The 18,857-nt window shown below is 39.1% G+C and overlaps 1 protein-coding gene across 1 annotated transcript; it reads left to right on the plus strand.

Moving 5' to 3' along the window:
• The first annotated feature begins 65 nt into the window (after positions 1–65).
• Positions 66–15,379, plus strand: smarca1 (SNF2 related chromatin remodeling ATPase 1). The gene is made up of 25 exons (XM_079478275.1): positions 66–251; positions 1,333–1,416; positions 1,821–1,987; positions 2,125–2,225; positions 2,563–2,663; positions 3,377–3,556; positions 3,706–3,861; positions 4,058–4,189; positions 4,594–4,662; positions 5,161–5,270; positions 5,617–5,843; positions 6,231–6,352; positions 7,363–7,515; positions 7,631–7,763; positions 7,909–8,054; positions 8,193–8,321; positions 8,474–8,584; positions 9,263–9,376; positions 11,539–11,661; positions 11,745–11,877; positions 12,418–12,536; positions 13,382–13,456; positions 13,623–13,760; positions 14,304–14,414; positions 14,829–15,379. The coding sequence occupies exons 1-25, from the start codon at positions 195–197 to the stop codon at positions 14,886–14,888; spliced, it is 3,051 nt and encodes a 1,016-aa protein (XP_079334401.1). The 5' UTR covers positions 66–194; the 3' UTR covers positions 14,889–15,379.
• The last annotated feature ends 3,478 nt before the right edge of the window (positions 15,380–18,857 follow it).

Below are 18,857 nucleotides of genomic sequence, written 5' to 3' on the forward strand. Positions count from 1 at the left end.
GTACTCCCGCGAGATTTGATGCGACGGCCTAACATGTCTCTCTAGTATCGCGAGATCTAATATGAAGCTACAGAAGGGGCGTGTGCGCGCGCCGTGACTGTACGGTCCTGTCATGACGCATACGACAAATTTATGCTTTATAACTTACTGTCTGGTTACCAATAACTCATGAAAAGCTTCGTACATTGACCAACATGTCCGACGAAGAGCTACCGTCTACTTCTCGGGAGGTGCACACGGAGAAAGAGGAGGTAAAGAGAGCCATACAGAAGAAGAGCATACTGCACATACTCTGTTTGCAGACGGACGTGAAAAACAGGACGCAGAAGTTTGTAGTTTATCTGCGTTTGGAGGCAACGGAACATGACGGGAAGGCTGTTCACTTCACATCTGCATAGCTTTATGTAGATGTTTATTACTTGCGTTGTATGAACAGTTGGTTATTTAGGCGGAGGTTGGAATTTGCATGCGTTACGTCTGCGGTTGGCGCAAAGTTGCTACGTTTTTTAACAAGCCTACGAACGCACGCACGCAAATCTCTGTTACACAACAAATACAACCTGCAGGCGCTGCACGACGTTAATAAACACTCACATGCTCACAATTAACGTGACACCATGGTAACGTCAATGTGCCAAACACCAAGTATTCTTATTTGTTACAAAAAAAAATGCGATGTTTAATTTTTGGCACACTCACCCTATTGATCAACAACAGACCGTTTGTTTTCCATATTGTAGAATAGTACTACCATAATTTATCCACACAATGGAATGGAAGAGTGCAAATTGTGAAGTGGCAATAAACGAAAGCATTCGAGATGCATCCTGGGATATTTTTTAAAACGTGAATCAGAGTAGAATTTCATGCTGGTCACTCGCTTCTTGACGACGTAACCTTTTAATTAGGTTTTAAGGGATAGTTTACCCAAAAGTGTTTTTTTGTCATCAATTACCCACCCTCAAGTTGTTACAAACCTGTGTAAGTTGTTCTGCTGAACACCAAAAAGGATATTTGGAATAATGTTTGTAACCAAACAGTTCCGGGGCACTGTTGAATTCAACAGTAGGTGAAAAATCTACTATTGCAGGCAATAGTGCCCTAGAGCTGTTAAATTTCCCACATTCATTAAAATATCTTCTTTTGCGTTATACATAAGGACATTTGCACAGGTTTGTAACAACTCGAGGGTGAGTAAATCATGACAAAATGTCATTTTTTTAGGTGAACTATTCCTTTAGCTAATCCATTACAGAAATCTTCATATAAGTACTGAGTGTCTGGTACCGTATATTTACAAGGTTTGTGTTCATCTTTTTTTGTTTTTTATAGGAGGACCCTCCATTCCTCCTAGGCCCCCCTCCTAAAGCTACGGTGCAGGGGAGCCTGTTGGACCCAGAGTATGAGGAAAAAAGAGTGAGTGTAGACAATTTGGTATATGCCTAGTATGTAATGTACTTATTAAAGGAAAGATCATATAATCATGCATACGATACATTATTTGTACATAAACTTGTTAACTTATGAACAATTCTACACAGAGGCTTCTGTGCAAATTTTTGAGGGATGACACAGACAGGAGTAGAAGGACTACGTTTTGGAATAGGGTACCTCAGACAGACAGTGAAATTTGCTTCTGAGATCAAATGATGTATAATGTACAGATCAATCAAATGCCACACGAATGCATAATAGATAGAATTTTCCCCATTGTCTATTTCTCCAAATACCTTGTAGTACTATACTAAACCGAGAAATACTATACTAGTGTGGAATTATTAATTATTATTATTAATTTACGCTTTTATTCCTGACTGAAGGAAACGGACCGTTCAAACCGATTTGAGTTCCTGTTGAAGCAGACAGAACTATTCGCTCATTTCATACAGCCTGCCAGTCAGAAATCTCCCACCTCGCCCCTCAGGGTGAAAGTAGGGAGACCACGAATCAAACAGGATGAGAAACAGAACCTCTTGTCTGTTTCAGAGTAAGTCACACACATACACATGCATGCTCACACTTAAGATGCATAAGGTTTGCGATTAGTCCCCGTGCTGTCGGTCAGACATGGGTCGTCATGGTGATTTGGTTGATTCCTTTGCGCCCGGTCGTTGTGCGTTTCAGTAACCGACATCGTCGGACGGAGCAGGAGGAAGATGAGGAACTTTTATCTGAGAGCAGGAGGGCCTCTAACGTTCTTGTTCGATTTGAGGAGTCCCCTTCATGTATGTATCAATGTTTTTTGATATCATGAACAGTGTGTGATTTTATGTGATAGAAAGACATTTTTTAAGGGTCTTGGATCATTTAAATACATTTTCTTTAATCATACATTATGAAGTTGGAGTTAAATGTGTGAAGTGTGTCATTTATGCACCACTAGGGGCATCAATCAATTTTATAAGAGTTATGTTTATTTCCAAATATAAGGAAGTTCACAAATGCCATGCATTATTATTCATTTATCTTGATATAATGTATATTATTATAATGATTTTTTTAAAGGCAATGAGCAATAATGAGATTTTAATGATTCACTGTTATATATTTATTCATTGATAGATGTTAAGAACGGAACGATGAGAGATTATCAGATCAGAGGTTTGAACTGGATGATTTCTCTATATGAGAATGGCATCAATGGCATCCTGGCTGATGAGATGGTAACATCACTTATTATTACTTTTCATCACAAAGTCATGTGTGTATGAAGTCAACAATGAAAACGCATCACACCCAGTGCTCCATTTATGCTGTCAAGTCAGACTGAGCGTGCAGATAACAACCGAGACAGCATAGGGGGGAAAAGAGCAAGGGTCTCAATACACATTTAATAAACATTTAAATAGCATGATGCAGACACAAAATACTACTTTTGTAACATTAAACTGTTTTATGTAATATGTCTTAGGCTTATTTCACTCACACAAGTACCAACAAATAGACACATGCTAACAAACTCGTTCATTATAAATCGAACAGCCTAATAATGTTGTTTTTTGTTTAGCTGTTTGTCGGATCAGTGTGGATTAGCCTTTAAAATTGCATAGGTTTTAGTATGGAGAAAATATAGCCGGAATGGATGCAGATCTCATGTTGGTCATATCTCGAAAATGTAGAAAATATATATTTGCCTCAAGTGAAAATGTTGCCTGGGAGAGCAGAAAAAAAATGTTTGTAGCGGCACTTCTATTATTAGTGAAACACCTACATTGTCAGAAATAGTCTTTTGAATACACGTCATTGTGAAACCACATAGACTCATGACAATGAAAAAATGACTCCATCCTTTCACTGCTTTAATGAGACTGTCATTTTCTGTACCTGTCTTGGTCATGTCTGTGACTCATTGGATCCTGTGTTGTGATTGGTTCAGGGTCTGGGTAAAACCCTGCAGACGATTGCGTTGCTAGGCTACCTGAAACACTACAGGAACATTCCAGGTCCCCACATGGTCCTAGTGCCCAAATCAACCCTTCATAACTGGATGAATGAATTCAAGCGCTGGGTACCCACCTTAAAGGCTGTTTGTCTCATCGGGGATAAAGATGAAAGAGTGAGACCACACATGTCCTTCTGTTGTTTTTCAGTTTTTAATCCTTCCTCTTCTATTCCCCGTCTCCCCACTTTCATCTTACCAAAAGGTTATTCATAATACGTGTGTGATAATGAATCAGCCCTAATTAGTTTGCTTGCTTGTTTTAGGCAGCATTCATACGCGACGTGATGATGCCCGGAGAGTGGGATGTGTGCGTGACATCGTACGAAATGGTGATCCGGGAGAAATCCGTCTTTAAGAAGTTTAACTGGCGCTATCTTGTTATCGACGAGGCCCATCGCATCAAAAACGAGAAATCAAAGGTATTGCAACCCAGATAAACAACTGAGGATAAATTAATGCAAGAGGGACTGTAAAGCTGAAAAATCTGTCATATTACACATCTGAGCAGATTTAATGATCTGATACGGATAAAATAACCTTCTTTTAATCGTACATTTCTCTTTTCTTCCTTTGCTGTCTCTCCCTCTCGCTCTTTTATCTGTCTCTGGCTCTCAGTTGTCAGAGATTGTGCGGGAGTTTAAGACAACCAATCGTCTGCTGTTGACTGGCACCCCACTGCAGAATAATCTACACGAGCTCTGGTCGCTTTTGAACTTCTTGCTGCCTGATGTGTTCAATTCTGCCAGCGTGAGTCATGCTTCTTTTTAAATATTGCATCCTATTTTATCTCCTTCCGCTCACTCACATGTTATTTAGCTGTATCTGTCAGAGTTCTGTTTGAACTCTGCACCCCAGATTATAAACCAAAGTTTTTGACTGGCTTTGTGCGTGTCAGCACAGCACGTTTGAAGCTCTGAAAACTCACAAACATTATGCAGAATGTCATAAATGTAAGGCTGTGTAAAATGTCCCCGAGCCAATGACCCAATTAAACAATCAAAATGTAACATTTAGGTTTTATAATCACATGATATAGAGACGGTTTCATAGACGGAAGTTTACATCTATTTTCCATGTATGGAGCACTGTGTACTTGAGATTGTATGTGCTTTCTGCTTCATCCTAGTTTGTCTGTGTGTGTGAAATTTTAGGATTTTGATTCATGGTTTGACACAAATAACTGTCTCGGTGACCAGAAGCTGGTTGAAAGACTTCATGCTGTAAGTCTGACTTTATCTTTCTCATTCACTCATTTTAAGGTCCAGTGTATGAAACGTCTAGCGGAGAGGTTAGGAATTTCAACCAACTGCTCACTCCAACCACAAACCCTCCCCACCCCCCCCTTCGTGGCACTGTGGTCACGTTTTTGCTTTTTTTCCAAAGGACACAACGCATTTTCAAACGCGTTCTGTAGAGCAGTTTGTCCATTAAGGGCTACTGTAGAAACAACATGGCGAAATCCATGCAAGGGGACCCGTGGAGTATGTAGATAGAAATAGCTAATTCTGAGGCAATAAAAGCATAACGCTTCAGTATGTAAGGTCTTTATACACCTCTATAGACATACATAGTAATGTAGATTATATTGTATTTCTGTCAATAGACCCTCCAAAAAATGACACACCTTTAAAGCATATTTTTAAGTATTGTTCAGCATCTTCTTGTTTTCTACGTCATTGTTTATTAAGATAGTCAAGATATTAAGCGTCTGTTTTCAGGTTCTGCGTCCATTCCTACTGCGTCGTATTAAAGCAGAGGTGGAGAAAAGTCTTCCACCCAAGAAGGAGGTGAAGATTTACCTGGGACTCAGTAAAATGCAGAGAGAATGGTAAAATCTAAATTAAGACTACTCGAGATTAATATTGTGCAGAATATTCCTCAAAAGAAAGCATAATAAAGCACATTTATCTAAAGATTCAGCAGATGCCATAATAGATTGTGTTTGTTTGTGTTCACTTGAGTTTGATGAGTGAGTTAAATTGTACTGAATTTTGAATGAAGTAGAGCCATCTGGTTTGATAAACGCTTTCTGTGATTATTCATGGTGCCATATGTACTGTGCAAAGCAATGAATTAAAAATATACTGTATGTTTTCTCGTACGTCACCCTGAATTTAATTGATTCCAAGGCATCATTCAAGCAAGTGAATTCTTATATTTTTTATATTTAATAGGTACACGCGTATCTTGATGAAAGATATCGACATCCTAAACTCAGCAGGAAAGATGGATAAGATGCGGCTCCTGAATATATTGATGCAGCTTCGGAAATGCTGCAACCATCCGTACCTCTTTGATGGGGCGGAGCCTGGTCCCCCCTACACCACAGACACACACCTAGTCATCAACAGCGGCAAGATGGTTGCATTGGATAAACTTCTGCCTAAAGTACAAGAGCAAGGTGGGCATGTTTGTGTGCGTTAGTCTGCTTTTAAAGGTATAGTTGAACAAAAATGATTACATTTGTCATCATTCATTTACCATCATGTCATTCAAAATCTGTCTGTGGAACACAGAAGAAGATATTTTGAGAATGTTTTAGGGGTTTTGTCATCATTGGGCCAGTTTTGTTCAAAATATATTTTGTGCTCTATAGAAGAATGAAAATCAGGTTTGGAATAATGTGAGGATGCGTAAATGATGAAAGAATTGTTTGGGAGAACTAATGATTGCATATGTAGAGCAGATATTTGCTCATGATTTATTTACAATTTAAAACATTTAGAATGTTTGAATTTTTCACGTTCACCTGATTTAAAAAAAAATGTGTGTGTGTGTATGTATACAGGTTCCAGAGTATTAATATTCAGCCAGATGACACGCGTGTTGGATATTCTGGAAGATTACTGCATGTGGAGAGGGTACGAATACTGCAGACTGGATGGTAACACGCCTCATGAGGCCAGAGAGGTACAAACACTTGCATACACACAGTTTCTTACAGCAAATACAGCAACATAATTTCATACTGGAGTGAGGTAGGCGGGATGTGAGCCGGGGTTCGAGGCCGGTGCGTGAGTGATAACGAGCGTCATCTGTACGCGCACCGGTCTCGTATCACGGAGGAGATTGGGAGCATAAGAGGACGAGCGACCGGACCTTCTGTGAGAGAGGACCAGGAATGGACTTTGTGTTGTGTTTTATTGTTTGTTTGTTTATTTATTTTATTAAAAAGTATTGTTACGTTCGCCGGTTCCCGCCTTCTTCCTTCCTTTTTATTGAACTTGTGTCTATTTGTGTTTTTCTCAATAAATGCAGTGCATGATGAAATTATTACATCAAGTAATTTAGAAAACACAAATCCAATAAACAAAATGCAAAAAGTTGAGGGCATGTAGAGAAAAAACACATTCACCGAGAGAAATTAGTAGGCTTTGTTAAATTTGGAGGCAAATAGAGACACTTCACATGGGGTCTCAGTCGAGTTTATATAAGACACTGATTAACCAACCTGGTTGTTATGGAAACTGCTGATCAGACCTGGGATGAATGCAAACTGGTGGTTATACAGAGTTGTTAGACAAACACAGAAGCTAAGAATATTCCTGCAAATATTCACAATTATGAGCAGTAACATTTATTGGCCTTACAATTTGTTCATTTCACGTCATCTATTTTCAGTTTTTCAAAGTCTTTATTATGTTAAGCTTTATTTTGTTTAATGTGATTTTGGGATTCAGGATGTCCATAACACAGGGAAAGGTTTTTTGTAATCCCAGTGAGCCGTTTGTTTTTGTTAATTCAGATAACATAAATAACTTTTTTTGATAATTGCGACTTGGCAGATGTCTTAAACAGCTATACTACTCACTAACTAAATGTAAAGAAGTGAAATTCCATCAGACTTCCCTTTTAAACATAAAGAAAAATTATGAATTTTCATTTATGCCTCTTTCATTCTCTCTGTTGTTGTGCAATAGCAAGCCATAGATTCTTTTAACGCACCGAACAGCAGCAAGTTTCTCTTCATGCTGAGCACACGGGCAGGTGGGCTGGGGATTAATTTGGCTACAGCTGATGTCGTGATTCTGTACGACTCGGACTGGAACCCACAGGTGGACCTGCAGGCAATGGTGAGACACACTTGTGACCAAACCACACAACTGGGAGTAATGTACTTTTCGATTGTAAGAATTTGAGAGATGTATATATTCATTTGTGAATATTTGTGCGCTTTTTCTGTTTCAGGACCGTGCCCACCGAATCGGACAAATAAAACCAGTTAAAGTGTTCAGACTGATCACAGAAAACACAGTAGAGGAGCGAATCGTGGAGAGAGCAGAGATGAAGTTACGCCTGGACTCCATAGTCATACAGCAGGGTATGTACCATACGCAAACATTCCTAACACAGAATTCAATTAAATGACACGATGAAGCAACAATAGAAATGTATGTAATCCATTTTTCGGGGTTCATGAGTATGCAGATTTTTTTACAATGCTGTAATTTGTGCTCCGTTCATAGGACGGCTTATTGACCAGCAGAATAAATTGGGGAAGGATGAAATGCTGCAAATGATCCGGCATGGAGCCACGCACGTGTTCGCCTCTAAAGACAGTGAACTCACAGATGAAGATATCAACACCATTCTGGAGAGAGGTGCAAAGAAGGTGATAACACACAAACAAACATATCATGACGTTGGATGACGCTTTGCTTTCCAAATGCGTTTTTCAAGTTATTTTCATTTGAGACGTTTAGACTTGATTTAATTCCTTTTAAGTTTGTTTGATGGTTGTTTCTGTCAGACTGCAGAGATGAACGAACGCATGCAGAATCTCGGCGAGAGCTCGCTGAGAGATTTTACAATGGACACAGGTGCAACCGAGACCAGCCTTTACAACTTCGAAGGAGAAGATTACAGAGAGAAACAGAAAGTGAGTCTGGGGTATTTACCATTGTGTGTGCATTTCAGATTTGTTTCAGTTTTGTGGTTGTGTATGCCATACCCTGGGAATGTTTATGTAAAGGTTTACAGTTGAAGTCTGAAAGTTTCTGTGTGTGTGTGTGTTAACTCTGTTTTGTGCAGCTGAGTTTGATGGAATGGATTGAGCCTCCGAAGAGAGAAAGGAAGGCCAATTATGCTGTGGATGCTTACTTCAGAGAAGCGCTGCGAGTCAGCGAGCCAAGAGCCCCAAAGGTAACCCTCACACACACGCAGTTTAAACACTGAAATGATATTTGTCAGCTCTACTCGAGGCCACATAAGCATACCATAATGCAAGTGTGTACACAATCTACTACACACTAAAAAATGCACTCGCATCACTGTTCAACAGACTGACAGCTGCACCAGACTCAGTGAATGTAGGAGTAGCTCAGCAGAAGGATGCTGTATTATCGGCGATAGCGTAATGGATAAAGAGTTAGGCCTGAAACACAAAGGTTACGGGTTCAAACGCTGACTCAGGAAATAACCTTGTGAACTTAACGTTCTTTTTCCTGCTCTCCTGTCACTGCTGTGCCCTTGAGAGACACTTAACACTGGATTGCTCCAGTGGGATGGTTTGATCGAATAGTCCACTGTGAGTCATAAAAACATCAATAAGAATGAAAAGAGGCCACTAAATGAGAAGTAAATGCTCTTTGAGTTGTATGGGAAAAGTGCTGTATAAAATGCATACAGGCAACTACTATAAAGCAACCAATCAAATACTCTATATAAAGTCCCTCTATTCTGTAGTTTCAGTTATGTGGCAAAAGGTTAATAAGAAATAAAAATGAAAATTGTGTTTTGTTGTTATGTTCAACAAATATCAAGCACGTGTTTGCATGTGGCATGGAAAGAGTTTATAAGGAGTTTGTGCATGTGATTTAGGCTCCTCGGCCTCCCAGGCAGCCCAACATTCAGGACTTTCAGTTCTTTCCTCCACGTCTATTTGAGCTCTTGGAGATGGAGATTCTCTACTACAGAAAAACTATTGCATACAAGGTAAGCATGTATGCTTGATCAGTGGTTTACTTCCTGGGGCCTGTACCATGAAGCTGGTTTAGGTGGCTAGCCAGCTATGTTTCAGTTTAGTTTGTGGCAACCCTGGGTTTTAGGTACCATAAAAGTCGCTCGGCTTTATTCGGTGTTCGTCGCCATGGTGTCTTACGCTGCACGGCTAACCTGCTCCGGGGCAGATTATGTTCTGGATTCGAGATCTCAGACTGAAGTTTGACCAATCAGCTGACGTAATTGACTCACAGTGCGTGTTAGAATGGCTAGTTATTTTTTATACTGTTTAATAAAATAAAAATACTAATATAAAAATATATATTACAAATATAAAATAAAATATTGTTTACTATATAGGTAAAATCTGATTTTACAGATTTGCTGGCTTTCCCTTACACTCACATGAAATTCAATTTACTTACTTATATTCCACTTTTATTGCATCACATGTATTTTGCATTGCAGTTTTTACATTCTTGTCTGTGGTGCAGAACATCTAGAAACACTTTCAGTTTCACTGTATTAGGACATTTTTCTGAACCGTAGTTTTTATTAAGGCTTCAATGAAATGACTGACCCTAATGGCGCAAAGACTAGTCTATTAAAGGTAAAGGCTTATGCATTCTGTTGTAAAAGCAGGCCGTTTTATTAAGTGTTATTCTTATATTTTCTTCCGCTTCTCTGTGTTGCAGAACACACCGCTATTTATAATTCTGAGCTCCGTTGTCTTTCTGCAAAAAAATAAACTAGTTTTTTTCCTGCAGAGCATCATATCAGACTAAAAGGAGACCAACATGCAACCAGTCCGCGTTATTTTTTGGGCAACTTGTTTAACACGCATTCATTGATTTTAAACACGTAAGATGTCAGAGTTTCTGTCAAATTTGCCTGTCAAATTAGCCGTTTACAGCTTTAACAAATTTGTACAGAAGTTCAGAATATATGAGAATGAACTTTATTTGCACGCAACTCCTCTCATGTGTACTCGGAAGGGAAATGACGAAGCAGATGTAAGGTTAACTTTCTTGCTTCTGCTGTCTGAATGGATGTTTTTTGTCCGCACGAGGGTTAAAATTGCAATATGCGGGAGCTTCAATTAACATTTGTTGTAATATTTCTGTACCCATGCCTTACATAAAAAAAGTTGCCCGCAAGGACACGGACCCCTTGTAGTTCCACCGAGGACCCCGCGGATCCTGTTTGCGCTACAGTAAATGTGTGTAGCCTACTATATAGTGTTTAACTTGCCCGTTAACGCAATCAGCAGTGTTTCTGAAACACTCTCTCTTGCGTAGACAGCAGAAACATATCACTCCATGGCTGAAATTCATTTTTGTGTTCATATTGTGGAAATCGATTTATCCATTTATAATGCGATTGGTTTAGCCATGCTGACGTCACTCGTTCATGTGCACGCGCGCGCAAACTAATCTTAGCATCAGGATCAAAGCTTGAGTTGACAAAGAAACTCCACGAGCTGCTTCATGGTACCAACAAAGCTTGATCACGTTGGTTTGGTTTTGTCAACCCCAAACTAATCCAACTACCCTGAGTTTGTTCAGCTACATTCATGGTACAGGCCCCTGATGTATTTGCATGTTCAGAAACTACAGCAAAATATTGTAATGATTACAAACAGTTAACCTTGTCATTTATTTTCATTTATTTTTTAGAGAAAATAAACATGGTAATTCAGGCCAATTTGTGTCTCGGCCATTCAAACCAATATCAAACTAAATGCAATAATAAAACAACCTATTTTAGAATAAACTACTCCGTGAGTCTGTTTTTCACCCACAGATGTAATTATTTATAGCTTTTAAGTAAATCACTGGAATAATTAGCATTTAATGATATTTAAGATAATGATAAATGATATCCTGTTTAGTGTGATATTATAGGAGCACATGTCTGGTTTAATGGAAATGAAGAGGTACTTGAGCCATACTAATGGGGCTGTGGGGGGGCGTAAAGACTAAAGTGGTTGAGAAACGCTGAGAATGTAACTTGGATTCAAGGCTGTTTGTGGACATGTACTATTAAAAAGGTTTTAAAAGAGCTCTTTAAAGCTCTGAAAAGTTTTTTTAATCTGTTGTGTTTTTAATATATATGTGTGAAGATGTGGTTTGAAATTGCGTTTGTGTGTTTTAAAGGTTCCACGAAATGCTGACATTCCAAATTCAGCACAGGTCCAGAAAGAGGAACAAGCAAAGATTGACGAGGCTGAGCCCCTCTCTCCCGAAGAGACAGAGGAGAAAGAGAAGCTTCTCACACAAGTACACACTTCATCATCTCTGTCACACTAAATGTGCTAATTGGCGAGCAGTGCCGGAACAGAATTTGTCTGTTTTATCCACAGGGTTTCACCAACTGGAACAAGCGTGATTTCAATCAGTTTATTAAAGCCAATGAGAAGTACGGTCGTGATGACATCGACAACATCGCTAGAGATGTGGAGGGCAAGACCCCTGAGGAAGTCATGGAGTACTCTGGTACGACACACCAATATAACTGGCTACATAAAATTTTTTATCGTTGTGCTCATTTTGCACACCCTCAGCACCAGTCCTTAAGATGGCATGTCAATTTAAAAACAGTTCCAGTTTGAAAAACACATCTCAGGACTTTTGCATTCTGTTCCTTTCGAGCTGTTGGCTAATGTAGTTTAGCGAAGTGCATTGCCTGCAGTAGCAGCTACGGCTTACTGTTGATTCGCAACACTGTGAAGGTGGTAAATCAAACTTGAATTGCTCTGATGGTGAAAAAATCCCTCATTGAATTATGGAATTTACATATGGGTCTGGCGGCACTTTTAAATGCGTCAATTAATTGAGTAAATTAACACGTTTAATTGACAGCCCCAGTAGAAATGACATACACACATTTTACCTGCACACACACTCTTGTAGAAATACTCTCAACTACACAATATATTTAGCTTTTGTATCAGTCATATACGCAAACCTACATAACAAACCTGTCCTACACACACCTTAAACTTAAAGTACATTTGTGTTTGTTGTGTTTTGCAGCTGTGTTTTGGGAACGATGTAATGAGCTTCAGGACATTGAGAAGATCATGGCTCAGATAGAGCGAGGAGAAGCTCGCATCCAAAGACGCATTAGCATCAAAAAAGCCCTGGACACTAAGGTCAAGCTTTCAAAATCTTCACATAAAACCTTCTCTCTATGGCCACTTTCACACATGAAACCAGTTAAATCGCCAGATTACCTTTTCTACTGAATGTGCCACGTCTGCATTTCACTCATGCGACGGCTGTTCGTCTGTTTTCTGCCCGTATTTCTACCATTTATACATAAGCACCTAAATGAAATTTGCAGACTGTGACCTTTAAACAGCTTCAACGTTTCCTTCCCCAGAGAGGCTAGTTATAAGTAAGAAAATCTCTTACTGTGCCTGTAATTCGTCTGCTAATTTCTTCATCTGCTTGAATGAGATTTTTCATTTAGGCGTCAGTTCAGTTTGCTGACATTACTTTCCACAGCATAGATAATTACGATTTTAAAAGCATGGGGTAGTTGCACCAGCTCCTTTTGAACCGTGTGATTGACTTAGTCTCTTTGACTGTAGACTTCTTACATCTGAGCATCCAAACCGTTAAACTTGCGATTACACATACGCTCCATTCAAATATGTCTTTAAACTGATAAAATATAAATATTTATGGAAAATATTTGCGTGAAAGCAATTATAATGAAATAATAATGAAGCTCCAGAAGTTATCTGTGTGTAAGCGGAATGGAATTTAATTGCATTGTTGACGATTGAGATTCTTTTTAATGGATGCTGAATTATGATTGTGTGCCGAGTTTTTAATATTTCTGGCTTTTGATGATTCACACCCTCAATATTTATTCAGTGAAGTCACATGCTTATCAGCCAAAGTGAAAATATTTCAGAGGAAATTTTATTTTTGATGCAGTAATAATTAGTAAATATTTCTTGTTTGATGCTGTGTGTTTGTGTACTTGTAGATAGCACGCTACAAGGCTCCATTCCACCAGCTCCGTATCCAGTACGGCACGAACAAAGGAAAGAACTACACAGAGGTGTGTGTTGGAAACAAACAGGAAGAGTTGTTATGCTATTAGTTTTGTGTTTTAATTTTTTAAAGACCAGTCACTTTTTTGCGAGAGAGAGAGAGAGTTAAACATTGTATTGTAAGTCTATAGGTTTAGTGTGTCTAATTCTTAAAGTCTGTGTGTGTGTCTGCAGGAGGAGGACAGGTTTTTGATCTGTATGCTTCATAAAATGGGATTTGATAAAGAATATGTATATGAAGAACTTCGACAGTGTGTACGAAATGCCCCACAGTTCAGATTCGACTGGTTCATCAAGTCCAGAACTGCCATGGTGAGAAAGGTGTTTGTGCAGTTTTGCAGTACTCATGGGGCGAAATATTTGCCCATAGAACAAGTAAAACCTGTTTAAACCGACCAAAACAGACGAAGGCACCTTTTTACGATTAGCCTGTAACAATTTTATATTGGATGTGAATGGGAAGACCCGATAAGGATACATTTACATAGTTCTGTGTGTGCCGAGTTATCTCCTTGAAACTAAATCTGACAGAAAATTTCACTTTAAGCACATATAGGGATGTCCTCAAAAACAATAAATGGGTTAAAAAACATTTTAATTGTAAAAAATCTGATTTTCTTTAGGGCAGTCTACATTATACTGTATATAATTATCTTTATATAAAACAAAATTATGTCCTTGTATATAAACATGTCTTTTTTAATGACTTTACATCGACTCACATGGTGTGCGAGTTTGTGAAACTGCTTGGGTTTGAAAGAAATGGCAGAAGCGTCTGTGGTCTGATGTGTAACTGTTCTTCACCGATCATGAAGGGACAACAGAGTTTTTATCTGTGTTTTGTGTGGCTTGCAGGAGCTCCAGCGTCGCTGCAACACGCTCATTTCTCTCATTGAGAAAGAGAACATGGAGATAGAGGAGAAAGAGCGAGCAGAGAAGAAGAGGCGAACACCCAAAGGACAATCAGTAATACCTCCTGTCTTCTTTCTTTTCATTCCATCTGTTGTTGTGCTCCGCACTCTTCCTCCCCAGAGACGTTGCCTCTAGTTCAGAATCATGCTCGAACAACTGAACAGGAAAAACATGCAAATGATCAAAATTCCCCTCTGATTTATTGTCCTCACAATAGCATAGTGTATCCTACTGATGATTTCTAAAATCTATCTCTATGTCTGACTATTTATCAGTTCTGAGGAAACAAAAGGACTACATGGGGCGGGGGGTAACTGTTGTATTTCTTTTACATTATATACAGAGATTACTTTACAATAAACCTTTTGTTTATTTAATTTCCTTTTTTATGTCTCTTATAAAAGTTGTGTTCCTTTATTTTTTCTTCTATGTATCTTATCAACTTGATGTTGTTTTTATTTGTTGCAGGCTCACAAGCGGAAAGCCGAAGTGTCCTGTGACAGGAAAGAGAAAAAATCTCGAACCTGAGGCCTGAAGTCTTCACTTTCCATCACGGAGCGCTACGATAATCATACGCCTTGCTACTGTTTTGACGTTCATTTGTGACACAACACCTGTTTTTTTTAAACATGTACATTTTAACAAACGTTATTTGGTCATATAAACACTTTCAAATCCCTGCATACAGGTTGGCAGCTATAATTGTTTTTTCTTTTATTAATTAGCGTTTTAGCATGCTGAAAAGTACAGCTCGAGACTGTTCTTATCTCGTCTGTGTGTTTTATAAATGAAAATATTTTAGCCTGAGACTCTGTTATTGTACGTTTAAGGTCTCTGTGATCTGCACCTTAATCCATGTGATCTGTAGCTTTGCACATCCAGTCTTCTTAAGCTCTTTTCTAAATTTATGTGGCATTTAATGTTGCATTTAAGCCGTTTTGAAGATTTTCATTTGAACTTTTAAACCTTTTCCTGATCTTTATAGGTACAAGTTCAGTATTATTAAAAAACTAAATTAGCTGGTTGTGTACATTGTCTTCCTTAAGTTTGCTGTACGGATTATTAATGTGTCACTTTGTCTCAAGTATTTTGTGATTGCTTATAGTGGCCTTGTTGTTCTGCATGTCTTATACATTTACATTTTACATTTGGCTGACGCTTTTATCCAAAGCAACTTACATTGCATTATCCTATACATTTATACATAGGTATGTGTAATCCCCTGGGATCGAACCCAAAACATAGTGCGTTGCATAGTTAACGCAACGCTCTTACCACTGAGCTTCAGGAAAGCTTATGAATTATTTTTTTGTGTAAATTGTTCTGTAAAGGCTATTCTGCACACCAAGAGTACTTGTTTGTTAATATGGTTAAAGGGATAGTTCACCCAATAAGGAAAATTATATTATGGATTATTCACCCTCAAGTTGATCCAAACTCGTTTAGATATGTGGGGCACCATCGACTACCATTGTACACAAAAGAAAATATTGAAGAATTTGTACGGATCTGGGCTACCATTGACGGCCATTTTAATGGTAGTCAATGGAGCCCCAAAACTGTCGGTTGTCAACATTCTTCCAAATATCTTTCCTTCTATTCAACCGAACAAAGAAATTGTACACATGTTTGGAACAACGTGAGGGTGAGTAAATCAAGACAAAAAGTATTTTTGGATGAACTATCCCTTTAATACAGGCGGATAAGATTAAAACTGTAATAACTATACTATTCCAAAAAATAATATTTCGACATGCGTTTAGAAGCCCTATGTTTTGATCCAAGGTTGATATTTGAGCCATTACGTTTTCGTGACATCATTTTTAGGCGAATGACTAGTCATGTGACATTTACGACGCATCTGATTGGCTCTAATTACTCCGCGCTCAAAACTTAACATCCACAGCGAAAACCGAATCTCATTCTTCAATGGGAGTAAACAGCGACTTAATGAACGTAATGTGATCATGGATTGCTTTTCCAGGTATCACCACCTTATTAGTGTTGGCAGACAAATTGATGGTAATGGAATGTGGCGTCACGGTCACGACACGGTGTAGCACTGTGGTTCTTACAAGTTTTGTTTTGGACAGAGACGTAAAATTACCGTAAAGTGATTCTTTTAATAACCAAACCCTAATTGAGAACACCGAGCCCTGTGATAAATGTCTTTTCAGGGTGAATACCCTCTGTGTTGTGTGAAGAATTTATGTCACACTTCCACAAAAGGAAGATTTATGACAAACGGTCGAATTTACGTCAGGTGACAAAAGACCGAGCCAAAAAGGTTTGTCAGTGACAGAAAACTAACTCTTAACGTTTGTTCTAAAAACAAATCGAGCTTGTGCGTACCGGAAGTTTGTTGAACGATAAGTCCGTGTGGCCTCGAGGCTATTTTAAAAGTATCTTGGATCGTAGCGGCTAGTCAGATGACGCCGTACGTCAATTAGCATATGAATGACGCGTATTCTGGCTTATTTTTACATACTTCACATCTATTGGGATCTTTTTCTTACTCTCTGTGCTTACACTCTGATAGTTTATGCAGTAGAATAAAGCTCCGTAAAGCTGTTAAATATTTTCTGTGATGCTGTAGTGCGGCGTGTCTCTTCACACGGGGGCGCTGTTGCGCTTTCACTTCGCCTGGCACAGTCTGTTCTATCCGCCATTGAATGTGTAACACACACACTTAGACAACGTGAGTACAGACACCGGTTGTCTTAAAGACATGAAGAAACCCTTGAAAGAGCAGAGATGAGCCGCTGGCCGGTGTCTGACTAAGGTTTTACTCTGAGCACATCATCGTTCTCCCGACAACAGTTACTGCAGAGCACTGATGACATCTTATTTAAGCGCAGCGACAGATGACAAGAAAAGAGTTCTGTACTATCACTGGTGAGAGGTTTGGTAAGACAGCACTAAACAACACCAAGTCCCTCTCTCTACCACTTTCACTTTTTGTTCGCAGGCTTTAAATTGCTTTATATAAAAACTGGGGTTTGCAAATTGAATTTGCAGCTGGTAGGTGTCTCAATCACACATATAGGGTTTATGCGGGGCACACACACGCGCACATTCACACAGTCATTAGTACCCAAATGACCTGCTGTGACAGAACTGCAGTCACACTCTTACATTCTGCTTCCTGCTCACTGGCCCAGAAATCCAATCTCCCCCATCATCCATCTCTGCGAGTGTATAGGTGTGTGTGAGCGTATCTGAATGCAGGTGTTAATGTGTTTTGTGCCTTATCTCGCTCAACCAAACACACTACATTAAACATATGCAGCTCAGAGAAGGAGAAATACACTAAACCCTATAAACTCTGTTTCGCTGGGTACACTGCAAAATTGAGAGTGTGAGCATATTGTCTTCATTTTCATGAGATGTGGAAAAGGAAATGAGTGTAAGTTTAATAGAGAGTGTTTACCGCAAAATTTGTAGCCCCATACTGGTGAAAGCCGTATAGAAGAGCTATTTACCAACTGCTGATGGTTTGGCTTGGAGCTATACAGTTTATTAGGTTTTGCAAGTGAAAATACATGAAATGACTGGTGGATCCTTATGATCTTGGACAGTAGTGCTGTTTTTATTTCATGATTTTATCAGTGATGCCAAAACCCATCCATCACGCATCCAGTAACTGGAATGACAAGGTTGGATACTGAGAGGTGCTAGTGAGATTTACAAGATATTTTCATTTAGACCTAAATTATGGTTTGTTCTATATAGACTCACCTAAAGGATTATTAGGAACACCTGTTCAATTCCTCATTTATGCAATAATCCAATCAACCCTTCACATGGCAGTTGCTTCAATGCATTTAGGGGTGTGGTCCTGGTCAAGACAATCTCCTGAACTCCAAACTGAATGTCAGAATGGGAAAGAAAGGTGATTTTAAGCAATTTTGAGCGTGGCATGGTTGTTGCTGCCAGGCGGGCTGGTCCGAGTATTTCACAATCTGCTCAGTTACTGGGATTTTCACTCACAACCATTTCAAAGGTTTACAAAGAATGGTGTGAAAAGGGAAAAACATCCAGTATGCGGCAGTCCTGTGGGCGAAAATGCCTTGTTGATGCTAGAGGTCAGAGGAGAATGGGCCAACTGATTCAAGCTGATAGAAGAGCAACTTTGACTGAAATATCCACTCGTTACAACCGAGGTATGCATCAAAGCATTTGTGAAGCCACAACACGCACAACTTTGAGGCGGATGGGGCTACAACAGCAGAAGACCCCCCCGGGTACCACTCATCTCCACTACAAATAGGAAAAAGATGCTACAATTTGCACGAACTCACCAAAATTGGACCGTTGAAGACTGGAAAAATGTTGCCTGGTCTGACGAGTCTCGATTTCTGTTGAGACATTCAGATGGAAGAGTCAGAATTTGGGCATAAACAGAATGAGAACATTGATCCATCATGCCTTGTTACCACTGTCTAGGCTGGTGGTGGTGGTGGTGGTGGTGGTGGTGTTATTAAAGATAAGATATTA

The sequence above is a fragment of the Barbatula barbatula genome, assembly GCF_947034865.1.
Source record: "Barbatula barbatula genome assembly, chromosome: 2".
Taxonomy (NCBI): Eukaryota; Metazoa; Chordata; class Actinopteri; order Cypriniformes; family Nemacheilidae; genus Barbatula; species Barbatula barbatula.

Excerpts from the sequence above, each read along its gene's own strand:
- smarca1 (XM_079478275.1), top strand. The coding sequence starts at position 195 with ATGTCCGACGAAGAGCTACCGTCTACTTCTCGGGAGGTGCACACGGAG. Across the intron at positions 1,988-2,124 it reads AACCTCTTGTCTGTTTCAGA|TAACCGACATCGTCGGACGG; the intron begins GTAAGTCACACA and ends TGTGCGTTTCAG. Across the intron at positions 8,055-8,192 it reads TGGAGAGAGGTGCAAAGAAG|ACTGCAGAGATGAACGAACG; the intron begins GTGATAACACAC and ends TGTTTCTGTCAG.